This window comes from Podarcis raffonei, chromosome 12 (genome assembly GCF_027172205.1).
Source record: "Podarcis raffonei isolate rPodRaf1 chromosome 12, rPodRaf1.pri, whole genome shotgun sequence".
Classification (NCBI taxonomy): Eukaryota; Metazoa; Chordata; class Lepidosauria; order Squamata; family Lacertidae; genus Podarcis; species Podarcis raffonei.
In genome coordinates this window covers 8749431-8774389 of record NC_070613.1, presented here as the reverse complement: position 1 = coordinate 8774389, position 24959 = coordinate 8749431, and the positions used below count along the sequence as shown (strand labels likewise).

Sequence of the window (24959 nt, the reverse complement as noted above, 5' to 3'; positions counted from 1 at the left end):
GAGAAATAATTGTTTAAAATCCCCAGAGATGGAGACCACAGCAGTCTGTCTCTGCAATATATTCCCTTGCCCAGAACCCTAAACAGGAGGTTGCTAATGAATCCACAAGCTGTCGCTTGGCTCTGCTTTGTGCAATTGTAAGGGGCCAGTTTACACGTTAAAGACCCCCGTCCCGCTTATTTGCAATGGAGGCTCTCAAAAAACATTTTCCTGAGATGGAAGTAATGTTTCAAAATGATTTACTACTAGAGCTGCAACATATGCAATGCAATCCTAGCCATTAGAAATAAGTTGTTCTAAATTCAATGGGAACCCCTTCCAGGCCACTGTGTGCAGGGTTGCAGCTTTTGTCAGATCAATTGGATTAATCAGTTGTTTATTTTTATTGATTAAAAAGTGCCCACCCACCCCCCTTTAATTGCCAGCAGGGTTTTTATATATATATAATTTTCTTTTTATGGAAGCGCCTCTGCAAACTACAGCTGTCAAGTGCTGTCTTAAAAGAAACATTCCCTCTTCTACGTTGGTGCCTGTTGTGGAACATTTATACATATTCTAAAACCAAAGAAAGTACTATCTATCTCGTTTCTTCGGAATGATTATTTAGATGCACATTTTTTAATGTGGGTTTAGTTGGCTAATCAACTAAACCCCTATGAAGAATTGAACTAAGATTAATTTGGGTGACAACCCTACTTTTCACCAAAGGCATTGCTTAGGGGAATATACAGTCATACCTCGGGTTGAATGCGCTTCGGGTTGAGCGCGTTCGAGTTGCGCTCCGCGGCAACCCGGAAGTAATGGAGCGCGTTACTTCCGGGTTTTGCCGCTTGCGCATGCGCAGACGCTCAAAATGACGTCACGCGCATGCGCAGAAGCGCCGAAAAGCGACGTGCGCGTGCGCAGACATGCCGTCGCTAGTTAGGTTTGCTTCTAGATGCGAACGGGGCTCCGGAACGGATCCCGTTCATATCCAGAGGTACCACTGTACATGCTAAGGAGCATTAAAATGGTAGGGACCTTGATAAGGAAAGACTGTTTAGCAGCCTGCAAGTGGATGTTATCATATTCAGTAGTGGTTGCAAGAGGATGTCCCGCCAGCCAGGCACAGACGTTGCTCAGTGCCAGTTTAGCAATCCTTTGGAAACATGGCAAATAACAGCAGATCCCATGGCTATGTTTTTTTTTAGTATCTCCTCACCCCACACACAAAAAAAATCAAAAAAATCAGATTGTGTTCCAAAGTGTAATCTGTATTGTGTGGCCTAAGTCAGTTGTGCATTTTAAGCAAATGTGTGTTCTTTGCATATGTTTTGCTTTGTTTACATGATGTCTTCTGCTGCCCACAGTAGAAATACGAGGAGTTCTGCGCGTGACGCTGGAGCCCTGCTCCTCCCCATCCCCACATTCTGGCTGTGCCTTTGAGCACCTAAAATTTCACTAGGCAAAGGCACACGTTTTCTGGATCACCTCTACAGCCATAAAAACTAAAACAAGCAGAGATTGTCTGGATGCCAAATTTTGTGCCAGATATCAGTTGTTTTGGATTACACAGTGTGTTTGAATCTAAGTGGAATTCAGCCAGCTCTGGCTGAGGGCGTGATTGCGTTCCACTCATTTATTTATCATCTGTACTACTCCAAAAATCGGTTTCAACTAGGCAGTGGAATTGCAGTAAGCTGGTAAAATAGACAAGTCCATGAAAAGAACGGTCTTTTCTTGATTTGAGAAGGTTCACTCAGACGCTGTATGTATGTCAGTTCTCATTCGAATTTCTGTCTTCATTTTGTAAGGGACGTGATTCCCCAATTGCTTCCCCCCCTTCATATATTAACACTTGCCCTGAAGAATTTGATTGCAGATTGCTAGTTCTAACCCCTTGCCATCTGGATTTCATTCTCGCTCCGCAGGGAGTGCTGGGGGAAATGTTACTACTAAAGGATGAAAATGTCAAAAGGCAGAGAGGCTTTGCCTGGGCAGGGCTGTAACATGACCTACTTTCCAAAAGATCTGTTCACAAGTTTCACGAGATGGTGTCGAAGGCCTTATTCGCACACACAGGAAAATCAGAGGTTGGTATCTCGGGGTTGATACCGCGAGGAACCGACCCGTCTACACCAGCATCAAATGCTAGGCTCTGTCGGTCATAACAACCCTTATTTTGAGTCATTCATTGGATACTGAGGGCTCTGTCGCACTGTGAACTCCAAGCACCAAACAAAAACAACCGTCTTCCTGTGTAAGAGATTGCTTATCCAAGGATGAAGAAGGGCAGAGAACCCAAACGTGGCTCATTTTACCAAAAGTTTCTTAGCCTTGCTTCTTGCCTTCGGTTCGCCCTCTGAAAAGTGTGAGCAGATCCAAGGGTTAAAATGAGTTGAAGGAGTGTTGAGCCAGAATATCGGATGCTCTGAATCAGAGAATGGGAACCCGTGACTCTCCACTTGCGCTTGGACTCCCCATCTCCCCACGTGAACCTGGTCGGAGATGATGGGATTCGGAGTCCAACAGTCTCCGGAGGGCCACAGGTTTTCCATCTCTGATTCTGACAGAGCCATTTGCTCACCAGGCAGTTTTTTCTTGTTCCACATTTGCGGAATCTACCGTATTTTTCGCTCTATAAGACGCACCAGACCACAAGACGCACCTAGTTTTTGGAGGAGGAGAACAAGAAAAAAAATATTCTGAATCTCAGAAGCCAGAACAGCAAGAGGGATCGCTGCGCAGTGAAAGCAGCAATCCCTCTTGCTGTTCCGGCTTCTGTGATAGCTGCGCAGCCTGCATTCGCTCCATAAGACGCACACACATTTCCCCTTACTTTTTAGGAGGGAGAAAGTGAGTCTTATAGAGCAAAAAAATACGGTAATTCTTTTCTTTATGGTCTTCACTGAGCTGACCTGGATTTCATGACACAGGACTTTACCCCAGTTGGTGCATTGATCAACCCTGCTTATTTCGGCGGCTCCTGCCACAGCATACACAGCCTTTGTCACCGATATACTGATGTCACCCTTTCCTCTTCCGTGTTTATATGCATAGAGTTGTGAAGTCCTTCTTCCTCATATGCATAGAGTTGTGAAGTACCTTCGCTTCCTCATTGTCAAAATCTCTTGCAGCGATTCAGGTTCACAAAGGGGAACAAGACAGAAGTTTGAGGCAGGGGAGGTGGGAAGCAAATTGTTTGATTCGTTCAAAAGGCACATAGCCTATCAGGAGGTAAGTTCCAGGTGTATCGTGGGGACGCTGCTTTTGAAAGCACTGCAATCTCATCCCAAAGACTATATCATCATGTAGATAGATTGTGGTGTTGTTGTTTGTTGTCTGTCCTTGCACAGGAAAAAAAGGGTTAGGAGCAAAACTGTATATCTAACTTTACAGATCCAGCCCTCAAGCAGATCTTTGAAGCTGGTGTGAAACTGGATTAACAGTTGCACCTTCCTGCCAAGGAGTTGGGGTAATGGCGGTTTTGCATATCTGGGAAGCCTAAAATTACAGATCCTTAATTGTCCACACAACTACACTTTCTAGGCTACTGCAGCCAGGGCGGGGGGTGGGGGTGGTGAACCCATATTGAAAGTTGTTTAAATTCACAATATAGACATACTCACAGATCTAACAGTTAGAAGGGACCATTTAGTGTCTTACTGCACCCAAAAGGAAAAGCCACCAGACTTTCCACTACAGGCCACGCTCAGGATCTTTCTTGGTGCATTATTATAATTATATTGCTGCCCAGCTACTGCTGAGGCTGTGACTCTCTTACTTTGCAAAATGAGTGCTCTCGCTCCCCCTCTCACCCCCACAAAAATAGATAGTAAGAGACAAGTTATGGGGTTCTTTTTTATCTTGTCCACATGGTGCATAGGGAAACCAATAGCTTTGGGTACAGAAGTGCCTCCTTTATGTTCTGAGGCTAGAATACAGGGCTGGTGGACCTTTTTGTGAGCCTCAGGGCCACATTCCCTCCTGGGAAACCTTCCAAGGGCCACATGGCAGCAGCAACGGGGGCCACAGGCAAAAGTGAGCGGAGCATAAATTTTATTTTGTACGTTATATATTAGGTTAGTTTCTCTACACAACACACACACCCGCCCTCTCTACTATCCAGACAAGCAAGAGGCATAACAGAGAGTTCCGAGGGCCAGACCTGAGTAGCCCGGGGGCCGCATTTGGCCTGATATTCCCCACCCCAGCTGCCACATAACCAGAGCAAGATGGCTTCCTCTCAGACACCTATAAAGAATTGTACTGGGTGAAATCCAACTTAACTTGTGATTGCTTAGTTCCATTGACTTCAGTGGGTCTGCAGTATGACTAACACGGAATCTTACCCATTATTTTGTGAGGAGCGGGGGAATATTAAAGCCTGTTAGGAATGAGGTTTAATTAAAAGTGAAAACAATGTATTCAGTTCTGAAGCTTGAAATGTGAACGAATGCCTTTCAGAACACGACTGCTCGTGCAGTTTAATGTAATATACGGATATGCAATATAGGGATGTGCACTCATTTCTAGAAACAAGTGTTCTCGAACTTCAGAGTTGAAAACTGGACGAGTGAGACAGTTATCAGGTTAATTTTTGGACTCAAGTTGAGGAAAAAATGAAGTATCCATCCATTTCCATTTGTTTGCATTTGAGCTAAGGGGAGGAAGAGGCTTTTAAAGGGTCTCAAGCACTTGAAGAGAAATTAGCTTGCAGAATGCCAATATCCCCTTTGCGCTGTTCATGCACTCAACAGGTGGATCCCAGTTCAAAAGATCCCATCGCATCCAGATCCGTTTGCACATAAGAAGGGTCACATTGTCCCACAAAGCAATGGGGCACCACACACTGCCAAACTGTAGCGTGAACGAGGCATGGCCTGCGTGCTGAATCCTGGTTGTAAAACTGCCCACTTTGCAAACCTTTATCATAGTATAAATACCACTGTTAAAGCGCTTTATCCTCGAGATATGTTCATACTCTACATGGTATGGATGATTTTAAATATTGTAAATTATTAGTTCTAGAAGGATTTGTTGAGAGGAAGAAAAAAGAGACACTGCTGTTTTGGCATGTGGGGCACATTGTTGAATGTACTTTGTTAAATGCTGTAAATGCTGTTATCTTCTCTCCCTCCCCAAATGCATGAAATAAAATATTTTTAAATTTTGTGGTAACAGGAGGGCAGATTTCTGATTTTTTTTAAATACGGGAGGGAATAAGAAACACACTGATTGCAGTCTGGTGAAATGTTTCATTCTGGAAAAGCATCACACGTCTGATCATATCTTTTCACCCACACTTGGGAAAATCAGAGCGGAGATGCTTAATTTTATTTATTTAGTAAGGAACATAAATATTGTTAAGTTGTGGGTGAACATATCAGACGACACAGTGATTCTTCAAACAGCTCTTGTTTATTCACAGGCCAGAACAGAACTGAACTATTCAGTCAGCCTGCTTTTATAGAGCTCCAGTACAATGTAACTGTAACAACTTTCTAAAACTATCCAATCACTGAACGTCACTTTCGATCCCTTATTTGCATAACTATCTACAGTATCCCCCTGCTGGCCCAGGGTGAGAACTTCAGTATATAACAAAGATACCCCTTTATACCAGCAAAGGCTGTAGGTGTTTGGTGTTTCAAGTCTGCCAGTTGACATTCTTGGATGATGCACTGACTGTCAGATCAGTAGCTTGTGGTCTTTTATGTGTGTGGTCATGATAGCCTGTGAGAATTTCTTTCAGGAAGAATGACCGTGGTCCCTTAAATATTTATTTTAAAAAAACAACCCTAAAGACTCTGTGGCACCTTAAGCAAACACTAACAAATATATTACGGCATAAGCACAATGTGTCTGATGAAGCTGACTGTAGCCTATTTAAGCTTGTGCTATGATGAATCTAATCATAGAATCATAGAGTTGGAATAGACCACAAGGGCCATCGAGTCCAACCCCCTGCCAAGCAGGAAACACCATCAGAGCACTCCTGACATATGGTTGTCAAGCCTCTGCTTAAAGACCTCCAAAGAAGGAGACTCCACCACACTCCTTGGCAGCAAATTCCACTGTCAAACAGCTCTTACTGTCAGGAAGTTCTTCCTAATGTTTAGGGGGAATCTTCTTTCCTGCAGTTTGGATCCATTGCTCCGTGTCCGCTTCTCTGGAGCAGCAGAAAACAACCTTTCTCCCTCCTCTATGTGACATCCTTTTATATATTTGAACATGGCTATCATATCACCCCTTAACCTCCTCTTCTCCAGGCTAAACAAGCCCAGCTCCCTTAGCCGTTCCTCATAAGGCATCGTTTCCAGGCCTTTGACCATTTTGGTTGCCCTCCTCTGGACACGTTCCAGTTTGTCAGTGTCCTTCTTGAACTGTGGCGCCCAGAACTGGACACAGTACTCCAGGTGAGGTCTGACCAGAGCAGAATACAGTGGCACTATTACTTCCCTTGATCTAGATGCTATACTCCTATTGATGCAGCCCAGAATTGCATTGGCTTTTTTAGCTGCCGCGTCACACTGTTGGCTCATGTCAAGTTTGTGGTCAACCAAGACTCCTAGATCCTTTTCACATGTAGTGCTCTCAAGCCAGGTGTCACCCATCTTGTATTTGTGCCTCTCATTTTTTTTGCCCAAGTGCAATACTTTACATTTCTCCCTGTTAAAATTCATCTTGTTTGTTTTGGCCCAGTTCTCCAATCTGTCAAGGTCGTTTTGAAGTGTGATCCTGTCCTCTGGGGTGTTAGCCACCCCTCCCAGTTTGGTGTCATCTGCAAATTTGATCAGGATGCCCTTGAGTCCATCATCCAAGTCATTGATAAAGATGTTGAATAAGACCGGGCCCAAGACAGAACCCTGTGGCACCCCACTAGTCACTCTTCTCCAGGATGAAGAGGAACCATTGATGAGCACCCTTTGGGTTCGGTCAGTCAGCCAGTTACAAATCCACTGAGTGGTAGCATAGTCAAGACCGCATTTTACCAGCTTCTTTACAAGAATATCATGGGGTACCTTGTCAAATGCCTTGCTGAAATCAAGGTAGGCTACATCCACCGCGTTCCCTTCATCTACCAGGCTTGTAATTCTGTCAAAAAACGAGATCAGCTTAGTCTGACATGACTTATTTTTCAGAAATCCATGCTGACTATTGGTGATCACAGCATTCATTTCTAGGTGCTCACAGACTGTTTGCTTAATGATCTGCTCCAGAATCTTCCCTGGTATTGATGTCAGACTGACTGGGCAGTAATTATTTGGGTCCTCTCTTTCCCCCTTTTTGAAAATAGGGACAACATTTGCCCTCCTCCAGTCTGCTGGGACTTCGCCTGTTCTCCAGGAATTCTCAAAGATGACTGCCAGTGGTTCTGAGATCACATCTGCCAGTTCTTTTAATACTCTTGGATGCAGTTCATCTGGCCCTGGAGACCTGAATACATCTAAACTAGCCAAGTATTCTTGTACTATCTCCTTAGTTATTCTGGGCTGTGTTTCCTCTGCTGAATCATTTGCTCCAAATTCTTCAGAGTTCAGAGGGACCCCAGAGTCATCTAGTCCAACCCTTTGCAATGCAGGAATCTCAACAAAATCACACTAAATGTGTTAGCTGTTAAGGTACCACAATTGTTAAGTTGTGGGTGAACATATCAGATGACACAGCGATTCTTCAAACAGCTCTTGTTTATTCACAGGCCAGGACAGAACTGAAGGGCTCAGTCAGCCTGCTTATATAGAGCTCCAGTACCACGTTACTGTAACAACTTTCTAAAACTATCCAATCACTGAACGTCACTTTCTATCCTTCATTTGCATAACTATCTACAGTATCCCCCTGTACATAACAACAATAGTCTCCGTTGCTTTTGCTGCAGCAGACTAACACAGCTGCCCTTCTGGAAGTTTTCTGTGGTATGTATAAGCCTTTGTAGACTGGAGTTCAATTTGTCAAGACACATAGCAGGTTATCCACAAGTCCACAGAGGTCTACACACAATATACATTCTGGATGCAAGCAGTGGGAGGCTGAAAACCATGGAACGCAAAGGGTTACTGTAGGTCAGATGTTTTCTACACAGAGCCAAATGGACTCTGAGGATCATCCAGTCCAAACCCCTGAAATGCAGGATATACTCAGCTAAAGCATCCAATGACAGATGGCCACCCAACCTCTGCTTAAAAACCTCCAAGGAAGGAGAGTCCACCATCTCTTGTGGGAGTCTGTTCCACTGTCAATCAGCTCTTACTGTCAGAAAGCTTTTCCAAATGTTTAGTCGGAATCTCCTTTCTTGCAACTTGAAGCCATTGGTTCGAGTCCTACCCTACAGAGCAGGAGGAAGTAAGCTTGCTCCATCTTCCATGTGACAGCACTTGAGATATTTGAAAATGGTTCTCATAGCTCCTCTCAGTCGCCTCTTTTCCAGGCAAAACATACCCAGATCCTTCAACAGTTCCCTGTAAGGCTTGGTTTCCAGACGCTTGATCATTTTGCTCATCTGCACACATTCCAGCTTGTCAACATCCTTTTTAAAGGTGTGGTCTGAGCAAGGCAGAATAGAGTGGTACTATGACTTCCCTTGATCTGGACACTATACTTCTGTTGATGCACTCACAAATAGCATTAGGGGTTTTTTTTGCTGCTGCATCACACTGTTGATTTATGTTAAGCTTGTAGTCCACCAAGACCCGTAGATCCTTTTCACATGTACTGCGCATGCCAGATGTCACCCATCCTATATTTGTGCATCTGATTCTCCCTGACCCTTGCATCCGCCCCTACTGAAACTCATTAGGTTAACTTTAGCCCAGTCCTCCAATCTGTCAAGCTCCCGATTCTGCCTTCAGAGACGTAGATTGAGAGGTTGATTCCCGCTTCAGGTCCCTGCGCGACTCTTGAGGTTTTCCTACTTCTATAGCGCTGCTCTCTCGCTGCCTATGGCAAGATGGCGCCCAGAACCGGCGGGTGATTGGGAAGCCGCGAGGCTCCTCCCGGCATGCAGTACGCGCGCGGGGGGGGCGTGGCATCTCTGCCTCTCTCACCTGCCCCCCCAGCAGAGGGAAGGAGCGAGGCGCCTCCCGGCATGCAGTGCGCGCAGGGGGCGTGGCGTTCTCGGCTTCTCATCTTGCCCTCCCAGCTAAGGGGAGGAGCGAGGCGCCTCCCGGCATGCAGTGCGCGCAGGGGGCGTGGCGTTCTCTGCTTCTCATCTTGCCCTGCCAGCTGAGGGGAGGAGCGAGGCGCCTCCCGGCATGCAGCGCGCAGGGGGCGTGGCTCCGCGGGACTGCCTCAGAGGAGGAGCGAGGCGCCTCCCGGCATGCAGTGCGCAGGGGGGCGTGGCGTTCTCTGCTTCTCATCTTGCCCTCCCAGCTGAGGGGAGGAGCGAGGCGCCTCCCGGCATGCAGCGCGCAGGGGGGGCGTGGCTCTCCGGGGCTGCCTCACCTGCCCAGTCGAGGGGCGGCGCAGAGCGGAGGAGGATGCAGCGGCTGCAGGTGGTTATTGGGCACCTGTCCGGGGCCGGGGGCGGCCGGCCTGCCTCGTTGCGGCCCACCCCCTGCCTGGGCTACTCTGGGGCCGCCCTCTCGACGGCGGCGGCCCCGGAGGATGTGGTGGTGGTCCACGGGCGGAGGACGCCCATCGCCAAGGCCAAGAGGGGCGGCTTCAAGGTAATGGGCGAAGCGAGCAGGTGTGGCGGGCGGAGAGGGAGGCGCAGGTGGGGGCGGCTGAGGCGATGCTCTCTGCATTTCCATAAGCTTTTTTTTAATCGTTTACAGTTCAGTTCATTAATTAAAAGTTATTATTTCAAAAACAATTACCTTTTTATGTGCTTTTAGTTTTTTTGCCTTTTATCTTAGCATAAAATAGAGGTGGCAGGGTCATCTAGTCCAACCCCCTGCAATGCAGGAACCTCAACTAGATCAGACATGATAGGCATAAACTACTTTTTGTGGCTGGGAAAAGGAGATTGGGAGGGGTGTGTGAAAAAGAGAGAAATAGAATTGTAGAGGTAGAAGGGGCCACGAGGGTCATCTAGTCCAACCCTTTTTTCTCCAGTATGGGGCTCGAACCCACAGCCCTAAGGTTAAGTGTCTCACACTCTTAATGACTGAGCTATCCCAGCAAAAGTGACCTAACTCCCAGAGCAAACACAGTGTCCGAAGTGGTTTCTTGACTGCCTCTCTCTTTATTAAGCTACCCAACAGATTACAGATTAATTTGTTGCAAGCCCTGGTCCAGGGGTGCAGGTGGGATATAAATAAACATTTGACAGATTTAGTGTACTTATATGCTGCTTTTCCACAACGAACTATGCCCAAACAACAGAATACAGAGCATTGGAAATACAAGTGTGCAAAGTACACGACATGCCAGTAAACTCAAAAGTGGCAAAAATTAGCAATTTGACAGATGCCGAATGAATTCAATGCTACGAAAAGTAATTTTTTAAAAAGAATAAAGGTTTAAGTACATAGTTACATAGCAAAGCCCTTAGTGTGGGAAACATGCAAGAGAACAGTTTTCTGTTTCTTCCCCAACTAGGAAACTACACCTGATGAACTTCTTGCTGCGGTCATGACAGCTGTCCTTAAAGACCTAAATCTAAGCCCTGAGAAGCTGGGAGATATCTGTGTAGGTGAGTAATTTATTTTGAAGTTGCATCGCTGTACATATTTCTGTTTCTGCCCCAGTTGTAACTGTAAATTTGCTAACCTTGTGCTATGGAATGATTGAGACTTTCTGTCTGGGAAATGGGCTGTCATCTTCTTAAATGCTGAATTGTGCCTTCTTAAAAAATAAATCTGGAGATGGCATCTGAACTGCAGATAACAAAAGCAGATTAATCTCTTTGCACCTAGGAAATGTTCTTCAACCTGGAGCTGGAGCTTTAGTGGCGAGGATTGGACAATTTCTAAGGTGAACTTTGCTATTTAACACTCTTGATACCAGATAAGAAACAGGATAGAGATTGGGGCTGCCAGCTTTGGCTAATGTTTGAGAGTGCAGAAGGAGTATTGCTGGTTTGTCCTACTTTTGTGAACTTTGCCATGCATTGTGGGGCAGATAGGAGGTGTGGTGATAACTAGCTCAGGTTCTCCACACACCAAGAGGAAAATAGCAAGGCAGGGGAGGAGGAATACTGGGTGAGATGAAACTTGATAGTCACTCCACTGGCTAAGGAACAAGTGTTAGTAATTTAAGTAATTCCAAGCTGGCTTAAAAGAGGCCAAGGAAAAGTGGTTTAGGGAAGTGCTGCTCTCTGTTCTGCCACCCCCCCCACCACAGGTGAGGCCTATAATGTGTACTTCACCTGTCTTTAGGAGGTTGGGCTATGAAACAGGGGTTGCGCTTTAGAAAGAAATATATGATTAGACGGCTTTTCACTTACAGATAATTGAGTGCTTACTCATAAAAAGTGACAACAAGCATCTCTTCTGGCACCTCACAGTCTGTTAATGTGGCTCTTACTGTCCTGTGTCTCCATCACAGTTTTTTTGCTCCTGGTCTTGATGAAAGCTTATGCATTGTGGTTAAGTTTGTAACTCGCCCTTCAGTGCAGAGGTTTCCAGGGCAGCAAACAACAGTACATTAAAATACAACACATCACTAGGATACAAGAATTGTGCATGTGTGCAGAAAGGCGTTCGGTAATATTTTGGAAAATACTTTGCAAATTGGTTCAGTCAGGACATGGTGATTAAGTCAGAGTCACATTCTGCAAGCTGGTTTGCTATGCTAAATTTCCCACCTCCCCAAGTCAGTTTGTGGTGGATCAGTATAGGGGCTTTGAGTCTTTCAATTGTAGCACAGTTTGAGAAAGAGTTCAGCAGCAGACCATGTGCATTGCATGCCAGAGGCTCAGTCCTACATATCTCCAGATAGGGCAGGAAAAGACACCTGTCACCCTGAAAATCTGCTGCCCATCAGATGTGGGGAGCATTTGGCCCTCCAGGTGTCACTGAACAATAAGTCCCATAAATGCCAGTAAGCATGGGTGATGGCCAGGGATGGTGGGAATTGTATTTCAGCAACATCTGGAAGGCTAAAGGTTCTACACATCTGGCATAGACGACCCAAAGCTAGATGGTCCAATAGTCTGATTTACTATGTCAGCTTTCTTGAACTATAATGTATAGACTGTAATCCCCAAAACTACACCAGATCCTTAGTCCTGCTATCTTCAGTGCGACTAAGGAGTTTTAAGTGGCTGGAATATCTTATGTATTTTGCATTATCTTACTCTCAGCATAAATAGACCCTCAAAAGAATGACTCCATCCCTCTAAATTGACATCTCTGAGATGGGCTTCCAACTTTGTTTCTGTGCTAATGAATCATCTTGCTTGTGTCTTGTTTCAGTGGCATTCCAGAGACTGTACCAATATCATGTGTTAACAGGCAGTGCTCATCTGGGTTGCAGGCTCTGATCAATATAGCTGGTAAGAAAGGGGCTGACAACTGGGCTTCATGGCAAAAAGCTCATGAAAATTCTGCATTCAAAGTAAATTCTGCATTTCAGTAATTCTGATATGGTGTTCCTGTTAAGCATGGAATTTTCCTACTTTGTATCTTTGATCAATAGTTTTAAGTTTTGCAGAGTCTGGATGTGTGGTGTAATGTGATTGATGTGTATAAAGGAATATATTGAGGCTGGGAGGAGAGGCACGGGTAGCAATACAGGATAGAGAAGTTGTCTCCTTCCCCCACAAATGTTTTTTGCAGGCATTGCATGCACACTTTCAAATACAATTTCACATTTAAGAACTTAAGACACGCCCCCAGATTCTCAGGAATGTGTATATTGTAGCACATACGGAGCTTGCCTCAAAATTCTGCACTTGTGGCTTTTCAGAGGCCTGGTTAGTCTTAGTGCTTTTGAAAGTCCTGATCAAAGCAAGTGTCAGCTTGGCATGTGAAGACTTAAAGTCCTGGAGCTGAACTTCCTGTGCAGTTTGTATATTGACTCCTGTTGCTAGATTCCTGGACGAATAAGTTTCTTTCCATGAAGATCTGGGTGTGTTCATTATTATTATTTCTTACATTTCTATACTGCCCTTCAGCCAAGGATCACAGGGCAGTTTAGAATACAAACACAAAAATATATACCATAAAAACAAGGCTCCTTGTAGTTAGCAGCTAAAGGAATCAACTTTACTGAGATTTGTAAATTCTTAATAACATTAACCAGGTTGGAGAATAAGTGAAGTGTGTTAGTTCCCAGAATATGTAATCTCCTCTATCTGTGCAATATTGGCGAGAGGGGGGCTCACCAAGGTTGATCTTAAATTATTGCTTATTTTATTTGTAGGTGGCATCAGAAATGGAGCTTATGACATGGGCTTGGCCTGTGGGTAAGACGAGTCTTTTCACGAACATCCCTTGCTTGTCTGTAACCTCAGTCACGCTCTCTTCACAGATCATATAGTATTTTATCGAGTCAGGCAGCCGGTACAGAAGGGGGATCTTTTTTCATTCTGGCATTTTAGGAATGTAAACACACCCTCCGTGTTTCATGCTAGCAATGGCGAAGCAATGTTTGCACTAGAATAAAACACCCGAATCCATTATGGAAACTTGTGGGTTCTGATGCAACTTCGACTTTAATTTGATTTATAATTTACTTAGGGCGGTTCTACTTAATCCAATTGACATTCTTCCCCATTGAAACTTGTGATAACGCCTTATAGGTGTTACGTGTGTCTTATGAAAATCAGTAGGATAGTCAGTAGCACAGATATGTTCCGTCTGCTAATCCTGTTCGTAGGATTAAGTCCTAGGTTTTTCCAGGGTGCTGTAGAGCACAAGTTGCTACTCATTGCCTCTCAAGTACCTATGGCAGTTCATAGCAGGGATAATGAGTCTGTGTCATCTTCCAAGTCATGTGGCTACTGGTAGTAGTCTATGAGACAGCCAACTTGCAGCACCTCTTTCCTCTCCCATTATTTATATGACTACCTGTTCAAACAGTCCCACAATGGTAGCCTACAGAGAGGCTCTTCCAGAAAGCTCGAGGGATCTGTGTATCCTTCCAGCCTCCATTCATTCCACATTTGGTGTGGCTGAAGTTTTTTAGCAGTAACAGGCAGACGTTTTAAGTCCACGTGGTTTTACAACCTCTGTAAAAAACCATTTAAGTCAGACTGCAGTAAACTTGCGTGCTCTTGAACTGAGTGCATCTCTATTGTGCACCATGAATATTCTAAAACATTTAGTGTTAAAGTTGGTTTTATGAAGGCAGGGTGGTGCAGCTTCATTGTGGGGCTTGGGCTTGGCTTAAACTTCTACTTCAGCTGTAAACCCCTAAGAGGTCTTTGGCAAATAACTCTCTTCTTCAGTTCCACTTCTGTGAAACGGCAGGCCTCACAGGATGACTGGTTGTTACAGGGTCAAAATGGCCCTTATGCTAGTGTAAGAGATGAACCCATGAAGCGCTGTACTCGAGCTTCTTAGGTTTTACTCTCTGAAAATAAGTGTTGGGGTGATCAAGTGGGTGGTATTCAGACCTAGTGTGTAGGCCTCCTAGTCCTGAGCTTGCTGGTTGAGGTCATTCTTCAGACTCAGTTTTCAGTCTAGTTTCGCAGGGCCTTTTGAAAGTGGGCTGCTTGCTTTCTTTGGCGGTCCAAGTGCTGCCACACACAATTTCCTGATTATAGCATAAAAGCCATTCCTGTAGGAGGATGTGTACACGTTTCAGCTTTATACTGCTTAGGATCACACCCTTGTTATAATCTAGGCTTCGTAGCTTGGTCTTAATTTTGCAATGACATGTGTTGCGAAAGCATAGCTTGCAAATGCTAGGCCAGAAAAATGTAGGACAGGCTGATCTGGGATTCCGAAACCGAGCACTCTGACCTTCAGTTCCTGTTGAGCAATGCAGGCCAAGTGTTGCCACTTTTGAGTGGCTTTGTATTGACTTCTCCGGGAAAGACTTGCTAAACCCACTTTAAAAAACTATGTAGAGAATTGCTGTAGCTAACCTACCGGCCTGCCTGGCAACATTGATCTGTTGTTTAATGCTATCAAGAGTTTAAAGTGTAGCCAGGAACTGCTCTTGCATCTGTACAGATTTCAGAACTGTTGACTTGGCAGATATGCTGCCCTTACAGATAAAAAGTGGTAGTTGATTCTTGTGAGCTGTAAACCTTTTGGTATCTTCTGGTCTGGGGCTGAAAACTGACACTGCAGACGTTAAAAACCTGCTCTTTGTTAATTCCATGGCTTCATCGGGTGGCTTATTAGTTTTGTGGAGGCTGTTTGGCAACCAGCCTTGAGCCATGGACTATTCAGTCTGACTTCTAAGACTTTGGGCTGATGGCTGTCATAAAATCAGGGTATGGTGACATGCACAGCTTCTCTTGCTAAACAGTCTGTACTCCAGCTGGTACAGAGTAAGATCTGAAGGCACCTAAGATCTTTAATGCTATCCTTCAACACACTGTTGCTTGAAAATGATTTCAATAGGATCCTTCAGAGTTAATATAAATATAACTGAGGCGTCGCAGTCTTTTTCAGAGTTCTGACCTGATAGCACAGGACAGCTTTCTTCAATCAGGTTGCTCCCCTAATGTTTTGGACTTTGGCTCTCATTGGGTCCAGCAAACACGTTTAATGAGTCAGGGATGTTATGAGTTATAGTCCAAAATGTTTACAGGGCACTACTCCAAGGAAGGCTGACAGAGATTGATACCGTTAGAGTGGAGAAGTAGCATCTTATACATGTCTACCTGGAAGTAGTCCAGTTGAGTTCAGTGGGGTTTACTCTCTGGTAAGTGGGTATACTCCTGCCAACCTAGTAGTAATTCAAAAGCACATCAAAGTGCAAGTAGATAAATAGGTACTGCTCTGGCGGGAAGGTAAACGGCATTTCCGTGCGCTGCTCTGGTTCACCAGAAGCGGCTTAGTCATGCTGGCCACATGACCCAGAAGCTGTATGCCGGCTCCCTCGGCCAATAAAGCGAGATGAGCGCCACAACCCCAGAGTCGGTCATGACTGGACCTAATGGTCAGGGGTCCCTTTACCTTTTAAGTGGGTATAAGATTGCTGCTTCAAGTGATTTTTCCAGATGGTCCAACAGGCAAAATATATATAGGCAGTGAGTTTATATTTTGGTTATGTGCTCTCTTTATTTAATTCTTGTTTAGTGTTCCTATGAAAACAGTTAGGTACTTGTCTCTTTTCCTGATCCCTATATGGTTCCTTCAAACAAGTGAGGTTTGCAAAAGTATTTCTATTTCTCTGTTCTCCCTCCAGAGTGGAAAGCATGTCTCTGCGTACTGTCGGCAATCCTGGGGACGTCAGTTCTCGTATGATGGACAACAGCAACGCCAGAGATTGTCTTATCCCAATGGGGTAGGCGTTTTTATCTCTTTTTATGGTTTTAGGGGGGCTTTCTTGATGCTACTTTCTATGTGAGTTTCTGAGAAATTGTTCATTGTCAGGTTTCTGGTAAAGCTGATGAATGATGCTAGAGGCAAGTAAAAGGCATACAGCAAATGTAACAGCAACTTGTGTACACACACCAATAAAAAGTCAAAGTTTGCATGGAAGTTATGCATTTTGTATAATAAGTTGAGTAAACTCATCTGTTTTGTATCTGCTTGCCATTGGAGTAAGTTGTTTAAAGAAAGCAAAGGCATGGTTGGTATTTTCCCAACATTTTGGCAACTATGTTTAGGCTACTCCAGTTCTTCTCTCTTTTTGCTATTGTGCTGTTGGCTATTATTATTTTATTGCTGTGATTTTTACTTGTAATTTAAGAATTTGTATTGTATTCAATGCTTTATGCAAACTGCTTTGAGGTCACTTTGTTACAGGAAGGAGTACTATAAAAGTGTTTAATAAATAAGTCCTCTTCAGCCAGTTGGTCTATTTTCCCTCCCCACTTCTTTTGATGTTTTTCATTGGGCATTGCTCACATATTTATAAGCTTAGTCTATGAACTGGAAGCTTGCTTTTTTAATAATGAAAGTTGTGATTCTTGGGGTGGCAGATCCTGAGCATGCATGATTCTGGACCCCCTGGTTCTTTTGAAAGTCACATTGGTTCCACTGTTCCTTCACTTTCCTTAGAGAGACAGATATGCTCTGAACCAGTGGATTAACCCACCTGATAACTAATCTTGTTTTTCAGAATAACCTCAGAGAATGTAGCCGAAAGGTTTAACGTCACCCGGAAAAAGCAAGATGCCTTTGCCTTGGCTTCTCAGCAAAAGTAAGTGGTTGCTTTTCTCCTCCAGCCCCCAAAGAAACGGACCTTGGCTCTTTCCCACTTAGAAGCTGCCTGCTTTCTGTGTCCTGCTTGCCACAGCCACTGCTTACGGTTCCCCTGTGTCTATGCAAACACCAGCATCCCAGAGCAGCTTATTGAATCCAGCATTTTTTAGTACAGTCGTACCTTGGACGTCAAACAGAATCCGTTCCGGAAGTCCATTCAACTTCCAAAATGTTCAGAAACCAATGTGTGGCTTCTGATTGGCTGCAGGGAGCTCCTGCAGCCTATTGGAAGCTGTGGAAGCCCCGTCGGACGTTCGGCTTCCAAAAATCGTTCACAAACTGGAACCACTTACTTCCGGGTTTGCGGCGTTTGGGAGCCAAAATGTTCGAGAGCTAAGCTGTTCGAAAACCAAGGTATGACTATACTATGTGGCTAGGGAAACCCACCCAGATGGGCGGGGTATAAGTAATAAATTATTATTCTTATTATGTTTTGGCTAATACAGCATTAAATCATGCTGTGTCATTCCTGTGAAATGACCTGTTTGGTTCAGTGGTTTATCTATCCAGGTTGCCTTCCTGCCTGGTGATATAACATAGTGGCTCCCAGCAGGGACTTTGCTTGTTGGTTGTGTGCCTAGTGCATAGTTGGGGAAGTCGCTTCCAAGCCAAATGCCCTTTAGAACTTGGCCTTCCTCCCAGGGAATTCAAGGTTCAAGCCTTTCTCCCTGCAACTGCGATGGCACCACCAATCATAGCAGTGCATTTACACCCTCCCTCTTGCTTGCTTGTGCCCGGGGGGCTGGTCCTGATATGCATAGAGGGGAAATAATGTCTCAGCCCTTTCGCCTCAGTTTAACTTGTGTTCTGGTAGGAACTCCAGAAACTGCATTCGCACCAATTCATTCCATTGGTCCTGCCAGCTCAGTAATAGCTACACTGAATCTGGCTCTCTCGGGCTTCAAGCATAGCTCTTTTCCAACTGTCCCAAGGACTTGGTAGGGACCTGGGCTTTGTTGCTGATCTATGGCCTTTTCTGGTGTGTGTCAAACATTGTGTGGCTTAGCTGGCTTGATTCATGCGGTGCTGCTTGCACTGCAGGCACAGGAATGCAGTGCACCTATTCTCCAAATGTAAGATATTGTTGCTTGGGTTCTGCAGCTCAATCTGACTGTGCCTTTGAGCCACTTACCGTATTTTTCGCACTATAGGACGCACTGGTCCATAGGACTCACCTAGATTTGGGGGGGGGGGGGATAAAGGAAAATTTTTTTATTTCTCCCCCCCAGGCGCGGGGCTGGGGCGGGGGAAGCCCGAGCTTCCCCCTCCCCCAGAACGGGACCCAGAGCCATGCCAAGGCTGCGCGCAGCTTTGGCATCGCTCTGGGAGCTTGCGGGGCTGGGGGAGGAGGAAGCCCTCCGCGAGCCTCCAAACCATGTCGGGAGACAGCGGGATGGCACGCTGCGCCTCTCCCGCTGTCCCCCGAGTTTGCGGGGCTGGCGACGGGGAGGAGCAGGCTTCTCCCCCCCCCCCCGCTAGCCTTCTAACCAAGTCGGGGGACAGTGGGATGGCGGCGTTCCGCCTCCTCGCTGTCCCCCGAGCTTGTGGGGCTGGCCGTGGGGCTCTCCTGAAGCTCTCTCCAGGCTTCAGCGAAAGACGCACACACATTTCCCCTTCATTTTTGGAGGGGAAAAAGTGCGTCCTATAGTGCGAAAAATACGGTAATTGAAGTCTTTCAGTTCTGCCTAGGAATACAAATGTTTTGTATTTTGCCTGGCATGAGCAGATGCTATGGTGCTAGTTTTTGCTTGTATGCAGAACACGGAAGGCAGTAATCTTAACGGATCAGTTTTTGCTGCAATTGTAGGGCTGTAAAAGTTTGTAGACCTGTTTGTGTTTGTCTTAGGTTTGTGTTTGTCATCCTGTCGGATGGAAGAGCTTTGTGGAACCTGTGCAGGCTCGAATGGTCAAGGATCATCTAATAAATTGCCATAGTTTAGCATCTCAAGTGCCAACGTTTGAGACTAGGAATAGAGTGTTGTTGTAAAGTCAGATCTACCTCAGTCACACATAAAGATCCTCACAAAACACCACTGAAATGAACAGAAACCTTGCATTCAAATGGAAGGGGTCCCAGAGCTGCAAACATTGCTTGGGCTCCTCTTATAGCAAGCATGGACAACTCCTTCCGCTCCCTTCCTGTGCTAACATAGGTGACGACATTTAAATGTCTTTCATACAGCTTTAGGAACACCCACTCTTATTTTGTGGCGTCACCCTGTGCTTAGTGCACAGCAATGTTCTGAAACATGTGCAAAAAAGTACATTTGTGCTTTCAGAGCAGCTCGAGCCCAGCAGATGGGGTGGTTTAAAGATGAGATTGTCCCGGTCACCACCACCTTCACGGATGACCAGGGCCAAGAGAAGACGATCACTGTGCTCCAAGATGAAGGGGTCAGGCCAAGCACCACGCTGGAGGGGTTGGCGAAGCTAAAACCGGCCTTCAAGGACAATGGCACCACGACTGCTGGTAAGTACCAGGAGCAGAGGCCGAATTAACAGGAGATGAAGCAACTGGAGGCATTTGTAACTTGTGCCAAGGCGTCTTCTCTATTTGCAGTTACGCACGTCAGTGAAACGTGACAGTTCAGTCTCATTGGTTTGGCTTTTATTTACGTAATGCTTAGTAGCTGCAAGATGCAAAGTGCTGTTAACAGCAAAGGAAGAAAAACCAGTTTGAAATAATGAAGCCAGTGGTGACTTGCCATAGCTCAGTGGTGGAATGCATAATTTACACTCTAGAGCAGGGATTCCCAAACTTGGGTTTCCAGCTGTTTTGGGGCTACAACTCCCATCATCCCTAGTTGGCCGGACCAGTGGTCAGGGATGATGGGAATTGTAGCTCAAAACAGCTGGAGACCCAAGCATCTCCATTTAATAGGAAAGGCCACTGCCAGTCAGACAATACTGGGTTTTGTGGGCAGATCATCTGACCTGGTATAAGGCACCTTTCCACCCATAATCTGGACTAGGTCGTTTCTTTTATTACGTTTAAGGAAACAGATAAAATTGCTCTTAAACTTGTTATTAATGGTGGAAGTTTGTGTGCATGTTTGAAGCGGGGTTGTGAGAAAGAAATAGCAATATATTAGATGGGAAGGCATAGGCAACAATTCCTGAACATTGCAGAGTTTTACAGCCAATGCAATTCTCAATCAGTATCAGATTCTATACAAAATAAAAAAATTCCTTCCAGTAGCACTTTAGAGACCAACTAAGTTTTCCAATAACAAACTTAGTTGGTCTCTAAGGTGCTACTGGAAGGAATTTTATTTTGTTTTGACTACGGCAGACCAACACAGCTACCTACCTGTATCAGATTCTATGATTCCCACATTTGGAGGCCAGCAAAAAAAAGTAAGAAAAAAAAGTAAGCTGTATATTGATCCTCTCTGAAGGCTGTTGGTTAGTCCTTCTCTGAATAGCTGCCAGCAGCACTGGTCACAGTAGCTGCAAACGAATCCTGATGTTGCTGGATTTCTGTGTCAAAGATCACCACTACAGGCAACAGAAGCTCCTGTGACCACATTAACTTAGGCCTGCAAATGACTGGGGACAGACATAGTCTGAATCTCCCCCCCCCCCCTTTGGTAGAGTTATGTCATAACTAACAGGTTTGTGCTGGGCTTGCCGGCATTCTGTGTAACTAAACCTGCCTCACAATGCTGAAACCTTGCCCTGGCGCGTGAAATCTCTCGCCACAGGTAATTCCAGCCAAGTTAGTGACGGCGCTGCTGCGGTTCTCCTGGCCAGACGTTCCAGAGCGTCCCAGCTGGGCCTTCCCATCCTCGGGGTGCTGAGGTCGTGTGCAATAGTTGGCGTTCCACCTGATGTCATGGGCATAGGACCAGCCTATGCTATTCCGGTGGCGTTGGAAAAGGCTGGTAAGTTAACCTCGGGCCAGGGGATGCCAGCCTTTTGGGACCAATGGGCACATTTTGGATTTTGAGTAAGTGCTGTGGGCACCAGTCGCAGAAGGGCTGCCGTGGAGCGTGGCATGATAAACAAAATGGAGAGGGTATGGCCTTTGCCGCTGTCCACCCCCCCACCCAGAAAACCTGAGGCTTACAGTAGGAAGTACTCTATGTCCTGCTGGTGGGGATCACAAATATTAATTTCATCAACACAAACTGTGATGCCACTGATACCTAGTAACAGGGAGAATTTACCAGTAGCAGGAAAAATACAGAAGGTGACTGTACTTCACTCGCTCTCGTGCACACGCCTCACACAAATAAACCACGGACACACAAGCATCTCGTAACCCTTGCACACACACTTCAGATATTTCTCCCTCTTTCTGCCCAAGTTCATATTCTCTCTCTCTCTCTCCCACCCCATATTTCCCTCCCATATCTTTTGGGGGGATGAGTCAAACACTGAAAGGGTGGAGCAGGCTAATTTCACAATGAATTGCAACAGCGGTGTTACGAATATTAACTGGAAAGGCTTACTTTGGCATCTTCTCTCTCTCTAACCTGCAGGTTTGACTGTGAAAGATATTGACATATTTGAAATCAACGAGGCCTTTGCTAGTCAGGTGAGATTTGCCCATTTTGTTGCACTTCATTTTTAGGGTGGGGTAGAGAGAAGCCCTTTTCTCTGTATTGGGACCAGATGGATTTAGGGTTTTTTGCGGAGGTGATGGGCTTAGGTGAAAGCAAAAGGGCTTCTCACTTCGCTTGCAATGCTTGTGTATTAAAAGCCTCTTGGATAGATGAAAAATGCCAAAAAATAAGGGCTTTCTAGTCGCAATGATGAAGTAGACCGCATTTAAGGTTCTTGTGACCCCTGGATAATGGGTGTCCAGTCCCCCAGGCCCACACGTAATAGTTCCTGTATGCCCCATTCTACACACTGAAAATGTGTGTGCATATCCTTTATCAGGTTATTCGTTCCTTGTAACATCCCCTGCCATAGTCTCCCTTGATCTTACCCAACCAATTTGGCTTGAAGTGGACTACGGGGCTTTAAGCAGTGGCGTATCAGTGCTGTGTGAAACCAGTTGGCGCAGTGCTGCTGCAATTCTTCCACCCTTCCCCATGGAACCCCTTTCAGGGCACTGCAAGTGGCAGAGGCAGCAGCGGCACTGTGATGAGGGTGCAAGAATAGGTTTCACGCAAGAGCTCTTTGCTGCCGTCAGAGTTTTAATTGAAGGTCCACCCTCAGCATTGGGAACTGAACATCCTGCTTCCAATTAAACATGCTCCCCGCTTTTAATATTGTTAATTTGCACCAGGACTTGCAAGAAGTAGAATACCATTCCCTGCGGTGTTCACTTGGCAAATGAAAGGAGGAGGTGGACAGGACCCACATTCCCCTTCCCCCAGCTTTCTGTTTTGTGGAGTGGCTTAGTAGCAGCAGGTCCTCTAGGTTGGGTACTTCTTGGAACTGCATTTATTTTTGCCATTCCAGGGATGCTTCTGCTAGTTGGGCTGGAGGAACAGGGTAGTGTGTCCCTTCCTCACCACTCCCTGCACATCCCTCCCAACGCTTCGACATTTATAATGTGTGAGTAGTAGAAATCTAGTGCATACAGTGGGGGTACTCATATTCCTTGGTCATGCCTTTATTCAGGTAATTCTAATGTTCACCTAGCTTGCTTCATTACATGCAGATGGAGAAAACAGGAACAGGTGACTTGCATAACTCTATTTGGTTGCTTTAAAATGTTGAATCTCCTTAAGAAGTCTAAGGTGGGAGATTCAGATGTTGAGACCCCTGGCTAATTGGAGGTAACACTGACTGTGGTGTTTCTGCAGGCTGTCTACTGCGTGGAGAAGCTTGGCATCCCCATGGAGAAGGTCAATCCCCTTGGTGGGGCCATTGCTTTGGGGCACCCTCTGGGCTGCACTGGGGCGCGGCAGGTGGTCACTCTGCTCAACGAGCTGAAGCGTAGGGGGAAGAGGTAAGTGTGGAGTTACCTGCATTAATTAACTTTGAAGTATGTATTGATGCTGCATGTTGCTAAAGAAAGACATACTTTTTTATGCCCCTAGTCCTGGAGAAGGTTGCGCAGGTGGTTTCCCAACTGGAGAAACTTGTTCAGGAGTTACAAGTATCTCAAAGCTTTCTTACACAAGTTCTAACTGGCAGGAAGAAATGTAAGCCACATCAAAGGACTTTGTTATTGCATGTGGCAATAATTCAACAGTTTGTTGAGCTGTTGGTGTTAGTGCCTTTTGGGGCAGACTTTTTGATTGGTCCCTGCCACTTCTCCTTAAACTTGCAATCCAAGTGTACTGTTAGGTGTTCACTGCAGTGAACACCTATTTCTCTCTCCCTCCCCAAATCTCAGTAACTCAATGATTTTGAAAGCAACTTCCCCCAATCTTTGGATAGCCAAGATGTGCATGCTCTCGTTTTCTCTCATACACTGCTTTATGTCCAAGCAGTAAATCACACAGAGGCACATCAGGCAGCCTCTGGGGTGAGTACTTCTGAATAAATCTAGCTCTTGCATCACACAGTTTAGGAATACTGGGCTGAAGTATCTCAGGTGGCGGGAACTGCATTCAGCTGCCGTTGTGCCACTTATTCCAGTTGTCACGTAGGGCAGAAGAGTTAGCTGGTTTTAGTCTGTATTGCAAATTCTGACCTGTGTGACCATGAACCAGTGTATGAATTCAAAAGTAGTCGGTTTCTAAAACCATGTCAGATGAAACTAGAGAATGCAAACAGAGTTAGGCACTAACTTGTGTCCTTCTTTCAGAGGATATGGCGTGGTCTCCATGTGCATTGGAACAGGGATGGGAGCAGCCGCGGTGTTCGAGTACCCTGGAAAGTGAACAGAACTCTGGCCTGCTTAATGGCTGGAAGTTTCCAGCACCTCCCCTCAAATGATTCATTAATCGGTCCAATGAAAAGATGCTCAGGATGTAGCCTGCAGGTGGGATACACGCCACAGCACTCTAGTTCAGTCGTCCCTCTTTGCAGCCTTCCAGCTAAATCTTGCACAGGGATGGCATGACAAGAGAGGCTTTGGGTAGGCAGGATGGGACTCAGTGTCCTAAATCTTGACCTGTGGGGCAGAACAAGTTGAGTACCCATTCATGAGGGGAATTCTGCCTAAAGGGACTAATCGTGTATTTGGGAGCAAGCTCCAGTAGCACTGGCTTCTTCATTTAGCCAGCCTAACTCTGCGACACAAGCGTCAGTCAGTAGAGGTCCTCTTAGGACTGACTGATAAAAGGTACAGGTTGATATAGCACTGTTGAAACAGAGGAGGGCTGTGGTTTTGCTTTGCTTAGGGAACGTGACTTAATAATTAGAGTTCAAAAGCTTACTTTTGGTGGCTCCAAGTGCCCCCCCTCCAATATGCTAATACAGTGGTACCTCAGGTTAAGTACTTAATTTGTTCTGGAGGTCCGTTCTTAACCTGAAGCACCACTTTAGCTAATGGGGCCTCCTGCTGTTGCCGCACTGCCGGAGCACGATTTCTGTTGTCATCCTGAAGCACTATTTCTGGGTTAGCAGAGTCTTCAACCTGAAGCGTATGTAACATGAGGTACCTCTGTAACTCCTAAAACATTCCTGCCAATATTTATGCCAGGTCAGAAGTTTACACTGATCATTAAGGATTTTAACCAACTAATTAAATTTCATTAATGAAAACCTCAGTATGGCTGCCTTTGCGAGACACCTAGTGTCAGAACCTGAGCCTTCAATAGCAACTAAATAATAAAGTTTTCTAATAACTACTGTTTT

General features: G+C 45.5%; 1 protein-coding gene across 2 annotated transcripts; it reads left to right on the top strand.

Moving 5' to 3' along the window:
- The first annotated feature begins 9390 nt into the window (after positions 1–9390).
- On the top strand, positions 9391–24513 carry ACAA1 (acetyl-CoA acyltransferase 1). Of its 2 annotated transcripts, none has more exons than XM_053409510.1 (12): positions 9391–9647; positions 10522–10615; positions 10839–10896; positions 12339–12418; positions 13288–13330; positions 16231–16329; positions 17110–17190; positions 19532–19722; positions 20957–21136; positions 21737–21792; positions 23015–23160; positions 23965–24513. In XM_053409510.1, the coding sequence occupies exons 1-12, from the start codon at positions 9459–9461 to the stop codon at positions 24038–24040; spliced, it is 1293 nt and encodes a 430-aa protein (XP_053265485.1). In that variant the 5' UTR covers positions 9391–9458; the 3' UTR covers positions 24041–24513. The 2 variants fall into 2 exon arrangements, with proteins under 2 accessions (XP_053265485.1, XP_053265486.1); XM_053409511.1 differs by having other exon boundaries at positions 9444–9473.
- Positions 24514–24959: the final 446 nt, after the last annotated feature.